A 22,391-nucleotide genomic window follows, 5' to 3' on the forward strand; every position below is an offset into this window, starting at 1 on the left:
CTTTTTAACACCAGGTTAAGAAAACAACAGAGGCTACCCTGCAGACAATACAAGATATGGTCACCATTGAAGACTATGATGTGTCAGAATGTTTCCAGCACAGTCGCTCAACAGAGTCTGTGAAGTCAACAGTCTCTGAGACATACCTGAGTAAGCCTAGCATTGCAAAAAGAAGAGCTAACCAGCAGGAAACAGAGCAATTCTATTTCATGGTATGTTGGTTGCTTCCTCATTCATGTGATACAGACCAAACACCTGAAGTAAACATTATGCAGAAGTTCCTGGAATTTATGTGCCATACATAGTAATAGATTGATCTGCATCTCTACAGAAATTCAGAGAATATCTGGAAGGTAGTAATCTCATCACAAAACTTCAAGCAAAACATGACTTGCTGCAGAGGACACTCGGAGAAGGTAAATATCACACAATAAACTGAAAAGTGATTCCAGACTTTACAGTGAACCCACTGAAATGCAAAGGTATGCAGGAAAAAAATTACAAAACTTAACACTTAATTGTCCAGTAAGCATAGATTTGATTTTTACCAGTCATAATTTTGGTGCAGTGGTAAGAGTACGCACTATAAATTGATTTTATTTCTTCAACAGATATTTATTTCCACTGCGCAGATGTTTAGACAAGTGACTATATTTGGAAATGGAACTGTTGAATGAAAAATCTCGTGTCTGAAAGGAGAGCTGACACAGTCAGTGCAGGGTGATTTAAGAGCTGTGACAAATGTATGGTTTCCACTTCCTAACGATTTCTGTTGACTTGAGGTTTCTTTAAGAGTTGGGGGAGAGTGATGGTTTTTTAAGCATACAGAATTATCCAGGATGCATCTCTGACAATGGACTCACTAGTGCAATATTTCTGACACGTGGACATGAATGTCCTTCTTGCAGCCTAACAACTCAATAGAGCATTTATGAAAGGTAAAAGGTGAAATCCTGACCTCACTAATGTCAGCAGTGAGGCTCTTATAGACTTAATTTAATGTTGGGTTTCTACAAAGTATTTGCATATCGTAAACTGGAATGACTGAAAACTTAACAAGTAGCCCTATACCTGTTGATTGTCATTATTGCATATAAAATTATCGCATTACAAAAAAAAATTATTGAGCTACAAATTATGATAGCAGAGAATTATCCATTGTCCTGAACACTCTCCACAGTTTTTAAAAATACATCTTAAAATATAAACCAAGTCAGCAGATGTCCATGATCAAATGAAGTAAAGCTGAATTAGGGCAGTAATGGATCAGGCACTATGCACAGTTCCAGCCCACCTCTTACCAGCCCTCCCAACCGGCACTTCCTCATCGACCAAAGGGAAAAGGAGAATCACACTGCAAGGTTTGAGGACTAGCCACACAGAGCGTTACAGACTTGAGAGGAAGTGAATTACACCGCAAAGAGTAAAAATCCTCTCCTGAAGGTTAAAGACTATAATTCAAAGTTCACTCAAGAAAGGAAACTTGCTCTCTAAAGAGTGTCTCGAAAGGATATGTCAATTTATTTTCTTTTTACTGCCAAAAATCTGTTGTTAATCAGATCTCTTCTTGCTCTTAATACAAAAGCCCAGATCCACAAATCCAGTTGTGGAGGTGCCTAAAGAGCTATTAACATTTCAGTGGCTATGACCCAAACAAAACCCCTGTCCAGGGAGTGACTGAGGTTGGGGGTAGGAAATAAACAGCGTTTTCTTGCAAGGCTGGACTGTAGAAGATGGTAGCTGTTTTTAGACAACTAACTACATTATGTTCTTTCTCACGGAAGTTTTCATTTAGTAGGATTTTTTTTTTTTAATGTGTGCGTTGAGCAGTTTATTCACGCAAAACAATGTGCAGCTGATGTTAGTCAAAAAAGAGGAAAATTTTCCTCCAAAGGCTCACAGAAAATGTATTTGGAAAAATTAAGTGAATGTTTGTTATTTGGAAGCCCAGTAAAATGCATGATCATGTACTGAAGGGAGAAACATAAACGGCAACAGAGTCTGTTGCCTAATGCATGTTGGAAAGAAGTAAGTAAAGAACTACGTGAAAGGAAATCCAAAGAAAAACTTCTCAGCAGGATGACCTAAGTGATAAATTGCTGTCAGGCTCTGGGCCATTCTGTTTGAAGAGTTCCCTTCGACCCACCAGCTGTAACCCCAAGTAGTTAATCTGTGTTGCCCACCGTGGTTTTGCACATAGTTGTTGCATAATCATAGCATAGCACGTACAAATAGTACCCCCAACGTATACATCCACATTCAAAGCTGATACTTGGAGAAAAAACCATCATTCTTACAGGTTAAAAAGTTAAAGTACCCCCTTCTATTGAGACATGTCCTGCATTACAATGCACATGCCTGGGAAGGAGGACCTGGATTCTTGAATGGAGATGGCTGAAAGGGTAGAATTATGGTGGGGTTAAGAACATTATTGCTGTAGCTAGTATAGAAATGAATTTTATAGGAAGCGAGCTGCTCCCCTGCTCCACTCAAGCTGCCTTTTCTGGCAGCTTTAATGTCAGCAACACAGCAGACAAATAATACAGGGTGCTGTGTTAAGTAATGCAGAGGAGAAGGGGGGAAGAGGGAGAGGATTGTCTCAACTGCAAGTTTTCCTTTGGCAACCTCTCTTGCTTTTATTCAAACCTGTACAATATAAGGATGTAGGCTGAATAAATCCAGATTCCAGTCTGGTGTCCACAACATTGACAGCATTTGGCTTCTGTTCCAGTTCATCACCTACCTACTACAGTCTGTTGCTGTTTATGGACACAGCAGATATATATTCATGATCTGCACAAGGGAGATAGATGAAGTGCTCTGTGCTGAGTCTGCATCTACAAATTTGGAAAAGTAAACGAGAAATACTCAAATGAAATTGATACTAAACATAGGAAGTACACTGATACTCACGTTAATTCTGATCCAAGACTCATCTATTGAATGAAGAAAGCAAAGGGAAATGCAAGAAAGAGAATAAGCAGTTGTAAAAGAAATTGCCTCTGTGTCCCAGATAGTTTTTGCCCTAATCTGTTAAATACCAGAGATGTGTTTAAAATCCCCCAGGCTTGGGGTTTGTAACATCTTTTGTTTTGCTAGCATTTATTATTGGGATTCTTAGTCTCAATGAACTTTCCGTGGTTACATGAGTAGGGAGAAGCCCTTGCCTTCCCCTTTTTCTGTCATAGGTTATTTTACATACTCTTCTTTCATCCCTCTTTTTCACCTCTTTAAAATAGATGTCAACAATCTTCACATGTCTTATTAATGCCAGAGATTTTTCCCAGAGCTTATTCTTTGTGCCACCTTCTGCAGATCCCCACTCTTCTGGTACTGGAAAATGTATTTTCAGATGAGGGTTTTCAATACTGTGCAGTATTTCATGTGCACCTGGACATTTCCAGATAATATTATGTTTTGCATATCACTGTTTTTCGTTCTTTCTGCAATCTGACAAGCTTTTTTGGTGTCACTTTCAAATTGAGTGATGTACTTAGACCTAGCCCAAGTGATGCTCAGAGTGATTTTCAGAGTCAGTATAATTATCTGTGTTCTGTTAGCTGCATAGGTGTTTAATGCTTTCTTCCTTAATATCTTCCTTACTGTCAATACTGAATTTCATTTGCCATTGTGTGCCTTGTTCCTTAACATGGTTAGACCTCTCTGAAGGGCTTCACAGTTTTGTCCGGACTTGATACAAAAGTGTTTCAGTCATCTGCACAATATTCTGCCTCCTTAGCTGCTGTGATCTCCCCAAGACATTAATAAATGTGTTATGTATTACGTAAATGGCCCTAATGGGAAGGCTTGGGTAAATGACTGTTACACTTTTGTCATGATGAAAAAAGACCATTTAATTCCACTCAGTTTTCCCTTTTCTTCATTAGTTTTTGATCAATGAGAATATTTTGCCACTCAGTCCTCGGCTGTTTAGTTGCTTTAGTCGCCTCTTGTGAAGAAACTTATCAGGGGCCTTTGAAAGTCTAAGTAAATTAATTCAACTGATTCTCCTTTATACAGTATTTTACTGACATGTTCAAAGAATTCTAATAAATTAATAGGGCACAATCTCCCTTTGGGAAAACTAGGCTGATTGGAACTTATCATAGCATGACCTTCCTCCTGTTTCATTATTTTGCTTTTCATTATCATGAGTTGACACGATGCACATGCCTAACTTACTGGTCTGGTTTTGTGCAAAGGTTATCCCGGAACCTTTCTGGAATACGGTATTTGCTTCTTTACAATTCTCTGCAGTTCTCTGTGGTGTTTCCCAGTGGTAGCGTTGTATTTTTTTCCTGCAATACACAGACAAAAGAGGGGAAGGAGTCTTTCAATAGCAAGCCATGTCTAGAGCTCTGTATTTTCAGTACTGAACAGGTTTAGACACAAGGCACAAGGGGAGATGTAATCTAATCTTGGCGCAGCTTTATTTCCATACTGATTTAGCCACTAAAACACATGAGCACAAACAATAGACATTGTTTGGAGTTTTACTTCAAATTATTTACAGTATCAAGTGACTCTTTAATCTGTGGGTAGGCTTCTTAAAGTTGTTCCATAACATGGGTTGTGTTTGTATTTTAAATGTAACTGTGGAGATGGTAGATAACTGCACTGCCCTGTTTGTTGTATAATTATGTATCTTTTGCTGGTAACATGAAAGTTAGGGTTAAAAGTAATTTGCCAAGTGTAATTTAGATACAAAAAAATCTACCTAAAACCTGCAAATGATTGTTTCCTGTTTATTGAACTTTTCTAGGTCACAGGGCTGAATACATGACAACAAGGTAAGATATTTTTATTTTACTTGATTTAGAGTTACAAATGTAATAAAATCTTAGAAATTACAAATTTTAGAACAAGTTCATAAGGGTATATAACATTGTTGCTGTTGCTGTTATTACATAAACTGTGTACAGGCCCTGTGTGTTTTAACATTCAGCATTTCTGTTTCTGCATGCTGATGGGTAAGGGACCAGACTGTTCATCGTCCTCATTCTTGTGAGCTGCTTAGGCCAGTGTCAAGGGTGGGACAAGCTGGGAGATCCTTAAAAATATTTGTGAATCACACATCAAATTTGGAAGTTGCAGGGGGCTTTTTTGTGCTAGAAAAGAAATATTTTTCAGTTGCTGGAGATACCTTGCCTCTCATGGTTTGTAATTCACTTGGTCAGGATACACAGTTCAGAAGAACCTGATATAGAGATGAATTTAGGGGATAGGCTGCATCTTTGACAACCTAGCTCTGGACAGGAATACCTGCCTCCCCCAGCATCCATGTGTTTTATACTTAAATGGGTCTATATATTCACAGAAGAGAAGGCATACAGTGTCAGATCTCCCTGCTTTGTGCAGCACATATTTTTTCAGTTGTGTAATGCCACACCTGCAACGTAGCCTCTAGACGTATAAACACAGAGGAGTGCTGAAGCCCCCAGGGTATCAGGCTGTGGGGGGCAGTGGCAACTGTTTGGATTTGCAGCTGCCGCTTGTGTGTATCACCACTACAGGCACCGCCCTTCCCATCCTGGTGACAGCAGGAACATCCAGCCCAGCTTTCCTGGTCTGACTCTTCCCTTCCTTTTCCATGCAATACATCCTTGCTCAATGCCTTCTCTTTCTCCTTTTTGCTTCCTTACGCAACCCCAGTTGAAAACCGGTAACAAATGAGAGCATTCTTCCCAATTGCTGACATCAATTCTGAGACCTGTGCCTTTAACTTTAACTCTGTGCCCAGGTGCTACCAGGAATGCACAAAAGTCAGCAAGCTTATGTCTAATGAGAAAAATGTTCTTTCTTGACTCCAAAGCAGGTGACTCATCAGGCTCACATCATCCTAAATTCCCTGCTGTGTAAGCAGCTGAAAGAAGATGATGGATTTAAGCAATGATTTTACCTTAGTAAAGTGGAGGAGCAGCTTGAAGCCATTTACCTCCTATCTTCTCACAGCTGGTCACTTAGAGGAAGAAACTCTGAGGGAGTAGGGCCTGCCTGTCCGTTCCTCAGCACCAGTTCCCCGGCTCCGGCTGGGACCTGCCTATTGTCCCAAGGTTCAGTTAAGTTTCCAGACTGTAAGACATGTAAACGAAATGTTCTTCAAGGTCAAAGTTAAATTGTAGAAGGGAAGAGGATATCTTTAAAGATGAGTTTAAAATAGCAGGTAGTACCCAAACAGGCCAAAGTCCCACCACTTAATGTTCTATGCATTATTGTTCCTCACTGTTTCCCCCAAAACATTTGATTTTTTGCTAATTCCTGAAAAATCTGTAGAAACATTGGAGTGCTGGTGCAGGGGAACTAGAGAAGCTGTTGGCAGGTAGCGTGCCCTGACATTCACAACATAAATTGTGACCTAGAGAACAATATTTATTTCCTGTAATCTCTTTCACTTGTAGTCACCACATGTGTAACACATTAGGTAAACATTTTGCAGACCAGAGTTTTGTGTGTTCTTCCTTTTCTTTTTTTGTGTTATGCTGCTTTTGTTTATTTGTTTCAAGTTGATGATATTCTTTTAATTCCTTTAGCTAATTTGCAAGGTGTTTCTTTTCTTGTGTGAAGTTGTTGATGGTTGGATGTGGAAGGCTTAAGCTGTTTAACCTTCCTGGCTCTAGTCGAAAATGCAGACCATTTGGTTTTGAAGCATCTTAAGAGTGTGCTGAGCAGCTTTAATTTGCATTTGAAGCTTCTCCAGTATGAAGCAACTTTTCTGCTTGATAAGAGGTGCTTCCAGTGGCCTGTGTTCTGCCGCTGTGTGGCTGGCAGGATGAATTCCAGTGGTTGCTGCACATTTCATGCATGACCGCAACAAAAAAGGCCATTCCAATTGTGCAGTGTTTGGAATAAATGTATATGGTAAAACTGCAAAGCAGGGATTCATAAAGAATTACAATATTTATCCGTAAGTAATGCATTTTTAATGGAGGAGTTCTCCGCTCTTTAATCACTGTTACACTTAAATTTGATGGAAAGTCTTTATTTGATAAGTACTGTGTTTATTTCTCCCTTTACAATGTTCTGTTGTTTTGCCATGAGTTTACAGACATTTCATTTTATTGTGTGACTTAATTCTACTTTGCTCAGTAATCATATTCCCTTCCCTTAGGCCTCCAAATCTTCCCCCTAAGCCCCAGAAACACAGGAAGCCCAGACCCCGATCACAGTATAGTGCTAAGTTGTTTAATGGTGATTTGGAGTCATTCATCAAGGTACTGGCACCAGCCACCCCAGTGGCTGATCTCAACACTTCTTGCTATAATGGTCGCCACCTCACGTGAGCTGAGGCAGATCATTATGTTTAAGTCTGTCCTGGGGCTCTTTTCTTTCCCGGTTGATCAATATAATACTTCCTGAAGTCAGAGGGAAAAAACCTCCCTACGCTTTTGTTAATCAAGTAGGGATAGTATTGGCAGCCTGGTTTTATTAGGAAACTTAGCATCATGTTGAAGATAGGATGTAGTGGTGCATCCCACGACTCAGCACAATTTCCTGCTTGCCATTTTCATTATGTTCAGTGTTCAAAGTCTGTGGAGAAGCAGTATTACCCTGGGTTTGATATCCAGCTTTTGATTTCCTATGACTTTAGGAATTTATTATATTGTGTGAAATTGTGATCACCGCTATTCTGGATCTTGTATCTTTGCTGTATTTACTATCTTCTTCTTTCTCATACTTTTATTTCTAATAATGCTTCTAGCCGAGGCCGAAGGAACTCTCACACGAGACATCAGGTATAGTTCTGGTGACAAGAGAACCATCTCCGCCTCGCTCTCGGGTTGCATTCACGCCTGTGTCAAAATCAGTTCTTTCAAAGACCTGGAGGGAGAAGTTTGCATTAAGAAATGAGTGTACGAGTACAGCAGGCAAAACTGAACCAGAGCACAACTCTGGAGTGATTATAGACTTAAATGATGGATATTTCCTTATTCATTCATCACAGTCAATTAGTGCCTCTGGACACTAGCTGACAGAGCCAAGGGAAAGAAATCTTAAAAAAAAATGTAACAATATATTTATAAACACAGTGAATGAAATTCCTGACTGCAAGCTCTGTGAACTGGGTTTGAATGTTAGAGGGATTTTTTTTTCTTCTGTGCAACATAGCTAGCAGCAAATATTTTGCAGAACAAATTCTGTGCTCAGTGACAACACACCAGTTTAGCTGTCTTTGAATCAAGCTTTCAGCCACCCTCAGTACAACTATAGAGAAAGCTATTATTATTATGCAGGTGGTGCTGTGAGGGGCAAAGACTTTCAGGAAATCATGACATGATGCAAGAGATGAATATCATGAACAGTTTCTTGCAAAGAAGCAGAAACTCCCACAACAAAAAGCCCATGGATTAGAGAAGCACAGAGCAAATAGGAGAAATGGTACCCCGTCATTTTCCCTCACAGAGAAGAGCGTTATGCTACATGGCAGTGTGGGTGACAGGGCTTACTGGCAAGTGGGGAGTACTACATAGTTAGTCTTTCAAAAGGAAAGGGGAAAAGAAAGCTGGTAGCCTTATGACAGATTCACCAGCGTGGGAGCTAACCTAGGAAAGCATCCCTGCCCAAAGACCGTGTCATTCCTGATAGGGAAGAGTCATTTTGACAGGCACAAAAGGATTACAGCTAGTGAAATACAGCATCACACCAAATTGCTTTTTGTTACATTTTTGCATCATAAGGAATGATAATTAGTCCCAAACATACATTCACTGACTACAGACATCAGATTAAATTCACAGCAGCCGTATGTCACTGTTCTTGATATTTCACCAACGCAGATTGTTACTTCAAATTATTTTCCTGTCATTAAATCCAAAATCCAAAGCTGTTAGTTTAGATTGTTTCAGGGAATTACTTAACTACAAAGTTGTGCGCGGTTCTGAACAGATTCTCCAAAACCGGGTATGCAAGTAATTTATTTTTTTGTAATTTCTTACTGCAAACACTATCTTTTCCGAGGCTTTACATTCTTTGCATGAGCCAGTGTACTAACAGGAGATACGGGTGCATGTTGTGCATGTTTTCTAATACTCTGCTTTTTTGGAGAGCCAGGCTGCTCAGTGTTGGTGAAGATGACAGTATTCCTGGGTTTAGCAACTAACCTGTTCCATGAGGTTTTTTTTATTCAGCTGTTACTGAATCATGACACAACTCAAACAGAAGGTGCTTATCCAGACATCACTGGTTCTTGGCTAGCCAGTCTTTGCTAGATTTTAAGTTAAAAGACAAACAAGCCACAATTTAAATAGCATAATTAGCAGTACAGTCTTTTGTAAGCCCCACTAAAACAGCATGGAGTACACAGAAGATCCGGGGTTAGGTGATCTCAGGAAATGCATTGTTTCATTGCTTCACTGTGTGTTATTTTTCAAACTTTTTTTAGTAGTTGGCTTTTCTTCTACTTGGGCTTAATTCATAAACTTCCCATTAGTGTAATTTAGCATGAAAATGAAGGACTAGTTTGTAACAGGAAATGTATATTCTGCGTTACAGGGTGCTTTTGAATTCATGGTTTTATATTAAACTTTCAAATGAATTAGTCAATTCTCTGAGCGCTTACATATTTGAAGTTCATTTGGAAAAAAAAATTATAGCTTCCAAGACAAGAATTTCAAAGGTACTTATTATTTATGAAACAGTAATTTTTCCAGTGTAAGCAACAACTTTTCTGAATAATTTTTAATCGTATGATTTGTGTCTTTAATAGATATTTGATGACTTGTAGTCATTAATGTGCTTGGGGTAAAACATCCATTTTTTTAAAGTGCCAAAACACACAGATGAAGGACTGTGACGCTTCTTTTGGAAAATCAGCAGTTTAAAAGAAAGAGACATATAACTCGCTGAAAATTAGTGTATAGTCACCTTCTCCCTCTACCGTCACAAGCATTTTTTCTCCTTTATTAAAACACCTCTTCTTAACTTCTGAAGATGTAGCTGTAGACCTGCTGCTGTATCATGGCTGAGACCAGGAGCTTTGATTCCTGAGCTCTGCCAGTTGCAGGTGGGGAGGTGTAGGCTGTGACCTCCCTTTCCCGACGCCTGGTGCCTACAGAAGAGGCAGCTGAACCATGTGCTCAGCTCAAAGTGGCTGCAGTCCACCACCCAGGGTATTACCAGCTAGTTAGCGCAGCCTGGAAGAGTGTGCCAGGCCATCGTCTGCCCTACGTTAGGACATGCAAATCAGCAGAGCACATAGGAGCGCTCTCAGGTCAGGAGGGAGACTGCTGGTACCCCATGCAATGTTATTTGGTGGCTCTTCTCCAAGAACTTTTCTGATAGTCCCGCAGGTCCAGAAGAGGCCTGTTTGCGATCAACATTTTTTACCAAAAAAAAACAAAAGCCCCTTGAGGAATTAGGTCCTGTGTAATTAGGTCCATGTAGGATTTTCTCCACCTGGAAAAGAAAGGTAAGTTAAATGGGTACAGAGACATCATCTTCAACATGAATTATTATTCTTAATAATAAACTTTTTAAAAGGCACATTCACTGCTTTAACTCATTTTGCTTCAAAAATCTAAAACACATGCATGAGCTTAGATGTCACATACAGTGTTAGCCAGATAGAGTGGCAGAGGTAGAGAATGAAGTCTCTGAATTTCCCGATTCAATGATTTTAATGAAGAACCGTAACCTTTTCTCTTCACCTGTTCCTTTCCCTCCCTCCTAAATGGGAAGAGAACTCTGTTAGAAATTATATGTTTTCTTATGTGGTTTTTTGCCAGCACTGTATGTCCATCTGGATTGACCAAGAAAATGCATTTTCACATTCAGTCCAGAGTAGGGAGTTTTCCTCTTTCTGGTCTGCAGTTCACTCTTTCTGCTCTTGTTTTTCCAGGATTCAGGACAAGTCATTCCTCTCATCGTGGAAAGCTGTATCAGATTTATCAATTTATACGGTAAGCTCTGAAACATACTGTGTCATTTCATTATTGCCCTGACTTTTTTGTGTATCTTTTGCATAATGCATTTACCACCACAGCTTTGTTTTTAAAGAGATTAAAAGTGTTATAAAAACTAGATTCGTTTCTCACCACTGTCTCCCATCTTTGCTGCAGGTCTTCAGCATCAGGGAATTTTTAGAGTGTCTGGTTCCCAGGTGGAAGTCAATGATATTAAAAATTCGTTTGAGAGAGGTAATTGCATTTTCATTCATTCGAGCACCTTAATATCTGACATTTTAAAATCTTTTAAATTCTAACTACTTTCTTGGCTGTTTAAGCAGTTTGTATGCACGTTGTGTACTTTGCACTGTCATATGCTTAAAGATGAAGTATAATGATGACATCTACATGGTTTTGCCTTGTTACGTCCTAGGAGCTTGAGGTTGTTTTTCATTTTGTTTAGACAAGGCATATGACTCTTGAATCAGCTGTAAACTTTAGTCTTTTGTTAATGATAAACTGCAAATAATAGTTTGTCTATATTTTATTTTAAAGGTCCTCAGAAAGGAAAGATTATGTTTTTTAATTAGATTCAAGAGACTACTTAATGCAATTTGAGAACCCTGTTACTTGATCTTCTGGAATACAACTGCTCAACTTTCTGGTCCCTCTGCCAAAGTGGCATCACGATCGATGAGAATTCGGACTGTGAAAGGGTTGTTCCATTTTCAACCACTGTTTTTATTCCCAAAGGAAACTTCAGCCCCAGAGGAGAAATTATGGGAAAGATACCAGGAAGTGAAAACAGCTTTTTAAACATGAGTGGCTTGCAACACCCAGCCTAGGATTGCTCTGCTAGGGGAGCCAGGATCCCGCAATCCCCTAACTGTGTTAAAACAATACTACTTACAATTTTTTTTAAAATCTTACATTCTCTTTTCTTGGGTTTTAGAGGCTGCTTTTTTAATTTGCAGGAGAACCTTTTGCAGATCATCTGCTAATGAAAAAACCCTTGGAGCAATAAGTCCTGTGACTAAAAGCATGAGAAAATATGCACAGTATTTTTCTCCCCAGGATTAATTATATATCTTGTTAAACCTGATCTTGTCTTTGACAAGATATGTGAAGCAGCTGTTTTTACATGCTAAGTGAAGGCACATCCTCCTATTCTCCACCTTTTAAATCAGCCTTATTGCTAACTGCTTCTCCTAGGTAGCATTATTCTGGAAGATACACGTATTTTAAAGTGTTTGAAAATAAAGATTAAGTCTTTAAAATTGCACATAGTTCTGTCATGGCCTTTAGGGTTTCAATTCCCATACAGTGTTTTCACAGAATGGTTGCACGTATTCCTGAATGTTTTTGTTTTTCAGAATGAAGACAGATTTCCAATTCAAAGAGTTATCTAACTAGATTTGCTTTATGTAAGCTCCCAAAGAATAGTCTGAGAAACCCTATTCAATTAAGAACATTTGGCTTTTTTATTTTACTAACTGTAAATCATAACATGTCCTTAAATACTTAGTTGGAAGTTCAGGGCCTAAGAGATCACTAGGTTATGTAATTTAAAGGAAGCTTTATTTAGGCTGCCGTTTTTAGTTTAATCATAGCCTGGGATTTCTAAATCAGTGTTTATTATCTTACTTGAATGCTTGCATTGCCACCTCCCACACACTAAAAACAAAAAACCCCAAAAATGTCACTCACTTATAAAAATGTTGCATGCAAGAATGCTCCTGCATGTGTGTTTCATTCACTTTATTTACTTTTTAAGGTGAAAATCCTTTGGCAGATGACCAAAGTAACCATGACATTAACTCAGTTGCTGGAGTACTGAAGCTCTATTTCCGAGGGCTGGAAAATCCTGTCTTTCCTAAGGAAAGATTTAATGATCTTATTTCTTGTATCAGTAAGTAGAAATCTCTATTTCTTTCTCAATTGAATTTTACTTTCATATATACAGTAGCAGCCTGAAAAAAGAGCTAACTTCACAGATTTTTCTGAGACAATTTGTTTGCCATCTGTAACAGTCTGGGTCAGTTATTAGTCATACTTGCAGCTGTGGTTGTTCCCTTTTTCCAGTGGGATTAATGTACAGTACAACTCTTTGTTTAATAGGGCAGGAAGAATATCTTTTGGTATACAAGAGACAGTTAAATTTAAACACATTATTATTTTCCTCTGTGCACTGGGGCAGACAGAAGGGGATGAAGTCATGACCGTGCAAACAGAGTACGTTACTTTCCACAAAGCTTTTCGTGCCCCGCAGCTTGGAGTCAGTGCTGGTGAATAAGTAACCAACTGCTCGACATTGTGTGGTTCTGGACCTTTGTTGTGCTCAGCTTAAAACCCCCAGTCCAACCAGCAGGAAAACCCTTCAGTGCAGGAACAGAGGGGAGCAGCTGAGTGTTGTCTGCAGAATTGCCCTGTCTGCCTTCCAACACACAAGCATGACCAGGCTGTAATGGGATGCCTTGGAGGAGCATTGCATGGGTCTGTGCACTGCTGGTGTTTGTAGCCGAACTCAGAGAGGTTGTAGTAATTTAGGAAGTTCTCAGTGGATGAGTGAATTGCTGTGGCGTGCACAAAACCTCTTCCAGTTCACAGATCCCGGCAGATGTTGGGGAGTGGTGAGGCCAAGCCAACCCTCGGTAGGCTTACTGTTCCCTGTGGGTCCATTAGAAGTGATCAGAGGTGCTAGCTTTGTGGAAGAATTTCCTCCTTTCAGCCCTTCCTTTGTAACTTGCCTGCTTCAGCCGAATGGAGAAAGAGGCAGTTTCACAGGTAACGAGGGCCAGTCCTTTGGGATATTAATTAGGGTAGGCTCTCTCCAAACTGTGTTATTTTGGCAAAGGGCCAAAATGGCCCTTTGGTCTCAGCCCAGCAGCCAGGACCGCAGATGGATGTGTGCACAGTGTCCTGGGCTGGTCAGCAGATGGGCTTTTCTGCTCCCTGCCAGGGGAACCCAACGTGTGTGGTTTCCTTCCCAGATAGGGAGGATTGCAGTAATTCGGCCTGAAGGTTACGAATACGTGGATCGCTGTGACCAGGTCTATGTGCAGTATCTTGTGTTTCATTTTTTGCCGGATCTTCTGCAGCTGTTGCTATGTACAGACTCAGTGGTACTGAGGAGTTCTGAAGGACCTCAAAACCGCAGTTTAACAGTCAGATCCCTGATGCTGAGGGAGACAATGTCTCTTTAGGAGGCATATTCTTGGTTCTGCCTGAGTTCAGCTTTAGCTAACTGCCATGCCACAGCCCAGAATATGTCTGCGAGTCATAGAAATTGAAATCTAAAAAGGAATGGTTTTGACTGAGTGATTTTCTGCATGACAGGGATGATGGAACTTTACCTAATAATCTTGCACTGATTTCCATAACTTCTGGATGAATTAAAGCATGTCTGCTGGAAAAATTTATTGATTTAATGGCTTCAGTTGACAGAAAACCTACCACATTCTTGGATAAGCTGTTCAAATGATTAATCACTTTCATCGTTAAACATTTGTACCAGATTTCCTTTTCAAAATTTATGCTGTCAGATTCTACCCATTGGATCTCTTTATGACTTTATTATTTTGACTAAGCATTAAGAAAAATAGAAAAGGTGGTTCTTATATGTGGAGATGGTATTGCACTCTGGTGTGTTGAAGAGCTTTAAATAGAATTGTAAAATACCAAGAATGAGTATTCGGCTTACAGAGATTATACAAGTGAATGCTTAGGAGATGCAAAAATATTTGCCGAAAACAACCTTTTAAATGTGTTCCAAGAAGAGGAACCTGGATGATTTCAAAGAGTTTCCATTCACTATTAAGCTTCTGAAGACAGGATGGGGTATTTGGAAAGAGGGGTGGAAGTTGAATGGACTGAGCATGTGTACATGGCACCTGCACAGGCGGGAGAGATTAACCAACCTCTCAGAGCATCACTGTCTGAGAGGGTTCCAGTTCAGTTATCCCAAAATGGTCTTTTGTTATTAAGAACTTCAAGGAAAATGGCAATGAATACTAGATCCCTAGTACTAGGCCTTGGTGTCCTTAGAGGATGTCCAACTATTGCATGTTGAAGGTAGGCAGCAGATTATTTTCTTGCAAAAGAGTTGACGGCCTTTTTTTTTAAATAATAGTATCATCCAGCAGAGCTGAAATCAGTAACAACCAATAGCCTGAAACAAAGTCACTGCTTTTCCCAACCACATTTTTAAGTGGGACAGTTATTGGGAAAGAGGTGTTGCCATCTGATCCTGGTTTAGACTGGCTGAGGCTGTCATAAGTCTGGATTATCATCTCTACAACAGCTTGTCAAAACCAGGTGTAATGACTGAGTAGTTCTGCTAGGTTTGACTTCTGCTATTGCTGTTACAGAAGAAAGCAGAGGATTTTCTTCCTCGTAATGTGTTCTAAGAGTCCCAGATCTGTTTCTGGCAGATTTGGGGGGAAGCCAGGGGAGGATGATTTAGTTGTTGTTTGGTATGGTTTCCACAAGGTTATCTTTCGGGGCACTCTGAAATGGCATGTCAATGCCTTCCTTCAGCAGAGGGAGGAGAGGTAGGTTTGGAACATGGCAGGACAAAAGGGGTTTTCTCTTTGAGCACATTGGGGTGGGTTTAGCTTGTGTTGTCGCAGTGGGGATTTTGAATGTGGTGTGAGCAAAGAAAGAAACTTTCTTGTGCCTTGCACCCACAGCCAGCCCCAGAACCACACACTGGAAACAGTGTGACTGCATCTTCTGATTATCTGAGAAGCCTGGGGTGGAGTGTTTTTACAGCTGTGTACCTAGTCTATGCGCTTCGTTAAGTGGCCCACTACTTCCAGGAATAAGATGTTGGGGTTTTTTTAGAAAACAAACATTTCAGAATAAACTACCTGTCATGGTTTAGTTTAAATAGCACCTAAGTGGTACGTACTATCAAAAACGTCTGTCTCAAAGACCCTTGCCATTGCTACCTTTTAACCTTAACGCTTTATATATCTTGCAGAAAGGAGGACACTCTAGGCAAGATTTTTCTCCCACTTCAGACTTTGAACCTGTCACAGTTGCATTAGTTTCTTTTTCTGTGCTCATGTGGCCTCACATATTAAATATGTTGGTCTTCATGTTAATGGGAGCGGGGCCAGACTCCCTTTCCTCTGTTGGAACACACGTTACTGTAACTTCTTTACATCACAATTGATATGTGAAGTCCAGAAAGCTTTCACATTTTTAATTAAGAGGGTTTAAATACTCTTAATTCATATTGCATTCACTATCTGATAAACAGTGAGGGAAGAAATAAACATTAAGTTGTTTTCAAATAGTTTTTTGAAGATAAATATCAGTGTGGTTTTTTTAATCGTTGGCAGAAATTGTTATAAAAGGGGGGGAGAGAGAAAGCAAATTCACAAAGTTAATGTTCACATAGAACTGCAGAAGGGCAGAGTGTCACACATTTTATATGGAAATGTAATGTTGCCAGAGAAAAACCCCTTGAAACTGAAGTACTTAGTTATGGATGTCAAGCATAATTGAGGCTACAGCTGCAAAATGAACCTTTCCTCAGTACAGCCACTGAGGAATTCCTTTGCATTTATGCATACATTTCCAAATGAAATAGAGCATTGTGATTTAATGCTTTCCCTTTTGCAAATACAGTGGAATGGTGCAAAATGACTGTGACTTTTAGGGCAATTTGTATTAATTAGACTCATGAGAACAATGTTATTCTGTTTGGGCTTATGAACTGGCTTAGATAAAATTTGGGCCAAATTATGACTTCTCCAGAGCAAGCATGAAAGGTAGGACAGAACATAATCTATCTGATTATGGGCCATAATTCTGCATTCACAGCAAAAGGAGTGGCTACTATTGCTCCCAGCAGCACTCTGCAATCCAGAGGGTAAAATAAGGTGGGGGGAAAGGGAGGAGAGTTGCACTGTACTTCTTTTCTGCCCCTTTGTAGAAACAGGTTGGGCCAAACACAAGCAAAATATTTGTAACAGGAGTTACTTGTAGGCAGAGGGTACGGAAGCTGTGCTGAGGGCTGGCCATAATTCACCTTCACGGCTGGGGAACTGCAGTTCCTCTCCTGGTGTGAGTTCTTATACACGTGAATCACTTCTACATACATAGCTATGCAATGCAGCAGCAGACACATCTCAGCTACCCAGACAGCTTAGCTTCTGCTCAGGTCATTATAATTCTTCTTGGTTTATCTCCCTTGCCTTAAATTTGTTGATATACTAAGATGCCGGGAGGGATGAAAACTTACATCTTTTTTCCTTCTGATTTTCATCATTTCAATCCCTTGCTGCCAGCAGTGTCCATTTACCTAAAGGCATAAATGTTATGGAAGGAAATTATTTTATTGCTTTTCCAGACTATTGCCTATTACTTAAAAAGTAAAAAACTATATTCTGAATTGTCAACTCTTCCTGAAAAAGTTTCAACAAAATGACAACAACTGTTTCCTTCCCTAAGTGACAGTGGAGACCATTGTGTTTGTCCTCCAGTAATGCATTCTTAAATAGATCTGAAAGACCTGTAAGTGGCATTGCTGAGTTAACATACACATATATTTGAGTTGGATTGGACCCATCTACCAAAGTGGAAAGAGGCACAAATTGTTAACTTCAGCACTGATACATATTCATGTAATTTACTTGTCAGCTGCAAATTGACCATAAAAATTACATCTGCAAGTGTAACTCAATCCCATTTGACATTCAGCGGGTATGTAAAATACGCATTAGGCATTCACTCTGTTACTAGTAGGCACCATTCCAAGTGGAAGTAGCGAGTGACCCTCACACAGAGATACCACATTGGATTTTATCCTTCAGAACAGTGGTCCTAAAGGAGAGAGATAGTTTACATTACCATTGTTTGCTCTCTTTTTCCTCCTTTGTGCTACTCTTGCCTGTGAAATATGCTTAGCTTGCACAGCACTGGCTGTTAGTGTAGCACAACTCACTCATTGCTGACACCAGGTTTCTCCTTCCACATGTTCTGATCAATAATATCATCCCTTTGCAAAATGTTTGCACTTCTTTTGTTGCTTCTGAGATTGGCCCATGGAGGCTGCCTGTTAACAGAGGATGGTAGAACAGACACAATCGAGAACTCATGTTTCTGAGGTCTGACTGCTCCCAGACTGAATCTTCTCCTTGTTGGGTAACCATGTCTCACCACTAGTGCAGGAGAGGCCATGTGTAGAACCACGACCAGGAAAAGTACAGCGCTTTTGTCGCATTTTTAACTAAACCAGAGTGATGAAGGCATGTATCTGTCCAGTTGGCCCAAAATATTTCGGAACCACCAGAAGTTGCTCTCTTGCAAAAGTCTTTTGTCCTCCATCACCAAAGTGCTGCATTTATGTATTTGAATATTTATTGCCTTTTACATGCTCCGCTACTTCAGGATTATTGCTTAATTAAACTTCAATTTGTATTTTCTTATTTAGGATTAATGTATCCCTGTCTTCATTTATAATTTAGTTTTGTTTTATTTGTATTTGGGGGCTTGTGTTAGTAATTGTGTTTTATCATAGAATCATAGAATCATAGAATCATTAAAGTTGGAAAAGACCTCTAAGATCATCAAGTCCAACCGTTAACCCAACACCACCATGCCCACTAAACCATGTCCCTAAGCGCCTCATCTACACATCTTTTCTCCCCTCTCAGGTTTTCTTTACTCTTCTGAGGCAGATTGTTCACTTTTGATCTGTTTCATTTTAGAGTCTGCCTTTGCAAAAACCTCATTGTGAGTCACCAGGTGGTTAAAACTTGTTATTTCTCATGGAAGAGAAAAGTGGACATTCATTGATTCTGTGTGTCTCTGCAGCAAGCAAAGGTGACACCACCTCTCCAGAACAGGTTCCAGTGTTCTTGGAGGCTGAAGATCACACCTTTTAAGGCTTGAGTGGCTAGGATTTATGCCTATCTCAAGCTTTTGAGAACTGGTCCTTAGCCAATGGCTGACAAAGAGGCAGCTAGCTGATAAGTAATTCTTTCATTTATGCAATGACATTAGTCTCAGCTGGATTCATTCATCCGGTTCAAGGACAAGGAGTGCTTGCAGAGGAAGTCCATGGGAGATCAATAAATAAATCTTTTCCAAGAGCAATGCAAGACTGCACCTCAACAGATTTTCTTGTGGAGGTTGTGATCTGCCTCTTCAGAGGATTTTATGAACAGGTTGGACAAACATCTCTCAGAGGTGATTAAGGTGAAGTCAAAGGGTGAGATTGTAGACTTAAATGATCTCTGAAGAGTCCTCCGAGCTCTCTGTTTTTCATTTTTTGTAGTAGCTGATGGAGGATCCTTAGATCCCAAACACTTCTGATGCTTAGATGTCTAGATAATTTTATGGATACACAGAAAACCAAGCTCCTTATATTATTACGGTGCTTTGCTCCCGTACTGTCTGGTAAAAATACATTAACAGTTCTGGGCACAGGTGCCCAGCTCTTCCACAGAGTGCTATAGTCACGAAGCCCCAGAAGCTGGCCTCTTCCCCTTCTCTTGTTTCACCCCACAAATGTCTCCTGTGCTCTGGGCTGCACTGTGGCTCCACTTTGACAGGAGCACGTGTTTCCACGCCAAATACCTTCTCGTCTGGCTGGCAGGAAACTCTCCTTCGTGTGGGTTTGACTCCCGTGGCTGAGACGGGTCTGGAAGGCAGGTGTGTCAGACCAGAGCTCCAAAAGTTTTGCTCTGCTCTGAGAACTGGGAACTAGAAAATAGTAACTGTTTCTATTTGTGATATTTACCTGACTGTAGTCTTGATTTGTGGTTGATATTCATGTGTCCTTCACACAGATCTCCCTTCCCTCCCTCACTCCACAGTCAGAAAAAACACGTTAGTTCTCCGTGTGCTTGGCCTTGCCAGAGGCTTGTCCTGTTGCTTGTGTTTGGGAGTGTGAGTCTCATCCTATCATTAGAGTAATGAACCAGTTTTCAAATCCCCTGATTTCTATTTCTGCTCGACAGCTAATTGCATTATTAGGACAAGTCATATAATATCAGCACTTCAGTTTTCTTAGCTGAGAAGTGGGTAATACCTCACCAGGCGCTGAGGTAGGGCTCATTACAGTTCTTGAAAATCAGAGTAATGAAAAGAGGGCCTCCAACAGAAGTGCTGTGAGAGGGCAGACGCAATCAGCTTTCTGCAGTGTTGGGATTGCCAGTGGTTTCTCGCAGCAACCAGCTTGTAGCCTGGATGGCCGTTCTGCCCCGAGGCTCTCCAGCAAATCCGGTGGAGGCAAAGCAATGCTTTCTCTTCCCTCTGCATGGGAAGCAGCAGAGCTGCAAATTCTTTCTGCCTGGATGCAGAAAGATCGCTCTGTATTCATTCCTTCCTTCCTACATACCCAAACACTCACGCACTGCATACATACAAGCAACTATGAAATTTGGCTCCTCATTTAAAAGCAGCACGCAAATACATAACATTATTACCTATTGCCTTTAAATGAAATCAGTGCTGAGAAAGAAAAACAAGCCTTTTGAAATAACGTGGAAAGCACACGAATTTACCACTTGGCAGTAGTTTGGATTTTCAATAAAGGGGCTTTCATGGAAACTGGGACTGGGTTACCAGGAAGGTATTGGAAATACACACACCTCATTCCAGCATGTATAGCTTGTAACTGCTTCAGTATAGAGGTGACCTGCTAGTACTTAGTACTGATCATGCTCCTTGTAGGGCAGCTGGGATAGCTCAACACATGGCTATACAGCCAAACTCTCTGTACCTACTCTGCCGTGTCTATGCTGCCTACTGAGACCAGTTCCTGGCCTGTGCATCCTGTGAACCATGTCTAGGAACCGCTTGGAAGAGTTGTAGTTGGCACAGACAACAAGCACATTGAAGAGTGTGATAACTACTGTGTGGTAGCTGCCTGCCGGTGTTCAAAACTGTGCCCCATCCTGGTTTAGCTCACTAGGTTAGACAGTGCTATTGCATCTGGATAGGCAGCGCAGTGCTGGAAGGAGCCGCTGGACCCACCTGGGAGCCCGGCCAGTGCATTTCTTAGGTCTGATTTGAGTTCAGCAATGACTGAACCTAGTCCAGGGCCGGTCTCCAGAACTGGCTGTAAGAGGCAGATCTGGAGCACAAGGCATTAGCCAGGAAAGGCTTTAATGCAGAAGGCAGGACCTGGTGCTGCGCTACAACTTCCCTCCAGCTTCCCACATCCAGCACGCAGGGCGGCAAGGCTGGAGAGGAGCTGTGCCACCGCACCGCACAGCAGTGCTGCTGAGGCAAGAGTGTTGCAAGACGTAACCAAAGCGCCTTTGGACCTTCCTCCCTCAGGCCCACTCCATAGAAAATCCACCTGCGCACACGCACACAGGCTCAAAACCTCAGGGGAGGTTTAGACTGGACATTAGGAAAAATTTCTTTACTGAAGGAGTGGTCAGGCCTTGGAACAGGCTGCCCAGGGCAGTGGTGGAGTCACCATCCCTGGAAGTATTTAAAAGACGTGTAGATGAGGCGCTTAGGGACATGGTTTAGTGGGTCTGATAGTGTTGGGTTGATGGTTGGACTTGATGATCTTAGAGGTCTTTTCCAACCTTAATGATTCCATGATTCTATAATTCTATGAAAACCACCCAGACCTACAACTCTGCATAGAAAGACTCGGAGACAGGGGGAAGGTCGGCTGGCCCGGAGACTCATAAGGTGCTACTAGCCATAACAGCAGCTGCTTTTGTTGGAAGATCGGGAACTGAAGATGCAGTCAGGCTCCTTCCACTTAGTTTTGGAGAGTTGCTTAGTTTAGGCAGGTGGAGAGAGGCCTTGGACTAAAACTGGTGTCTGTGGACTGTGCAGAACAGCAGTGTGGCACTACAGTACAGAAGTGAGGGTACGTAGCATTAGCGTCTCCAAGATGTGGTATGCACTGGAAAGGGAGAGGAGAATTGTGGTTGCTCTGTAGATCGACTCCAGTTCTTAACCAGGAATACTTCTTCTTGATTCATGCAGTCCAGGTTTAACAGAAACATGAAAATAGATTTCAAGTCCCATACTCCACTAGAGAAAGTGTAATGGCTTGAACTGATTTTCATCTAGAGTTTGGGTTCAGTGTGACTCATTAGGTTATAAATTATACAACTTGTCAGCAGTCCTTTTCCTCACCAGCTCCGCAGCAGTCAGTGGCATCTCAGCAGGGACACCGTTCCAGCCTTCAGCCGCTCTGCTAGGGAATAGGATTTTACCTCCCGCAGGAGTTTCGCTTTGCTGCTCCTGCAGTAGATACCACAATCCAAACGGGCTTCTTTCATGCAAGCAGTGGTGGGCTGTTCTCCTTCTGCAGAAACTCCCAAGGAGACAAGCCTCACCCCATCCCAAAATCTTCTGTTCCCCAGCACACTAGTGGTGCAGAGGCAGTGGGATCTCCTGTAAATGCAGGTGTGGGAACAGGTTTTCCCCCTTAGCTTACTACACTGGCATTTCCTAATGAAGTTCAGCACTTCTGTGTGGTAAACAGAGGTCTCGCTGCCAACACGCTTTGCTTACACGTAGTTC

General features: G+C 41.1%; 1 protein-coding gene across 1 annotated transcript in view; it reads left to right on the top strand.

Moving 5' to 3' along the window:
- SRGAP1 (SLIT-ROBO Rho GTPase activating protein 1) overlaps positions 1-22,391 on the top strand; it is a 50,415-nt gene that overhangs the window by 10,810 nt on the left and 17,214 nt on the right. The window contains exons 5-11 of the mRNA XM_009577269.1: positions 15-212; positions 332-416; positions 4,763-4,790; positions 7,109-7,211; positions 10,835-10,895; positions 11,055-11,132; positions 12,655-12,789. Coding sequence (XP_009575564.1) covers positions 15-212; positions 332-416; positions 4,763-4,790; positions 7,109-7,211; positions 10,835-10,895; positions 11,055-11,132; positions 12,655-12,789 — 688 coding nt within the window. The remainder of the gene's footprint in view (positions 1-14; positions 213-331; positions 417-4,762; positions 4,791-7,108; positions 7,212-10,834; positions 10,896-11,054; positions 11,133-12,654; positions 12,790-22,391) is intronic.

This window comes from Fulmarus glacialis, unplaced genomic scaffold, assembly GCF_000690835.1.
Source record: "Fulmarus glacialis isolate BGI_N327 unplaced genomic scaffold, ASM69083v1 scaffold44874, whole genome shotgun sequence".
Lineage (NCBI taxonomy): Eukaryota > Metazoa > Chordata > Aves > Procellariiformes > Procellariidae > Fulmarus > Fulmarus glacialis.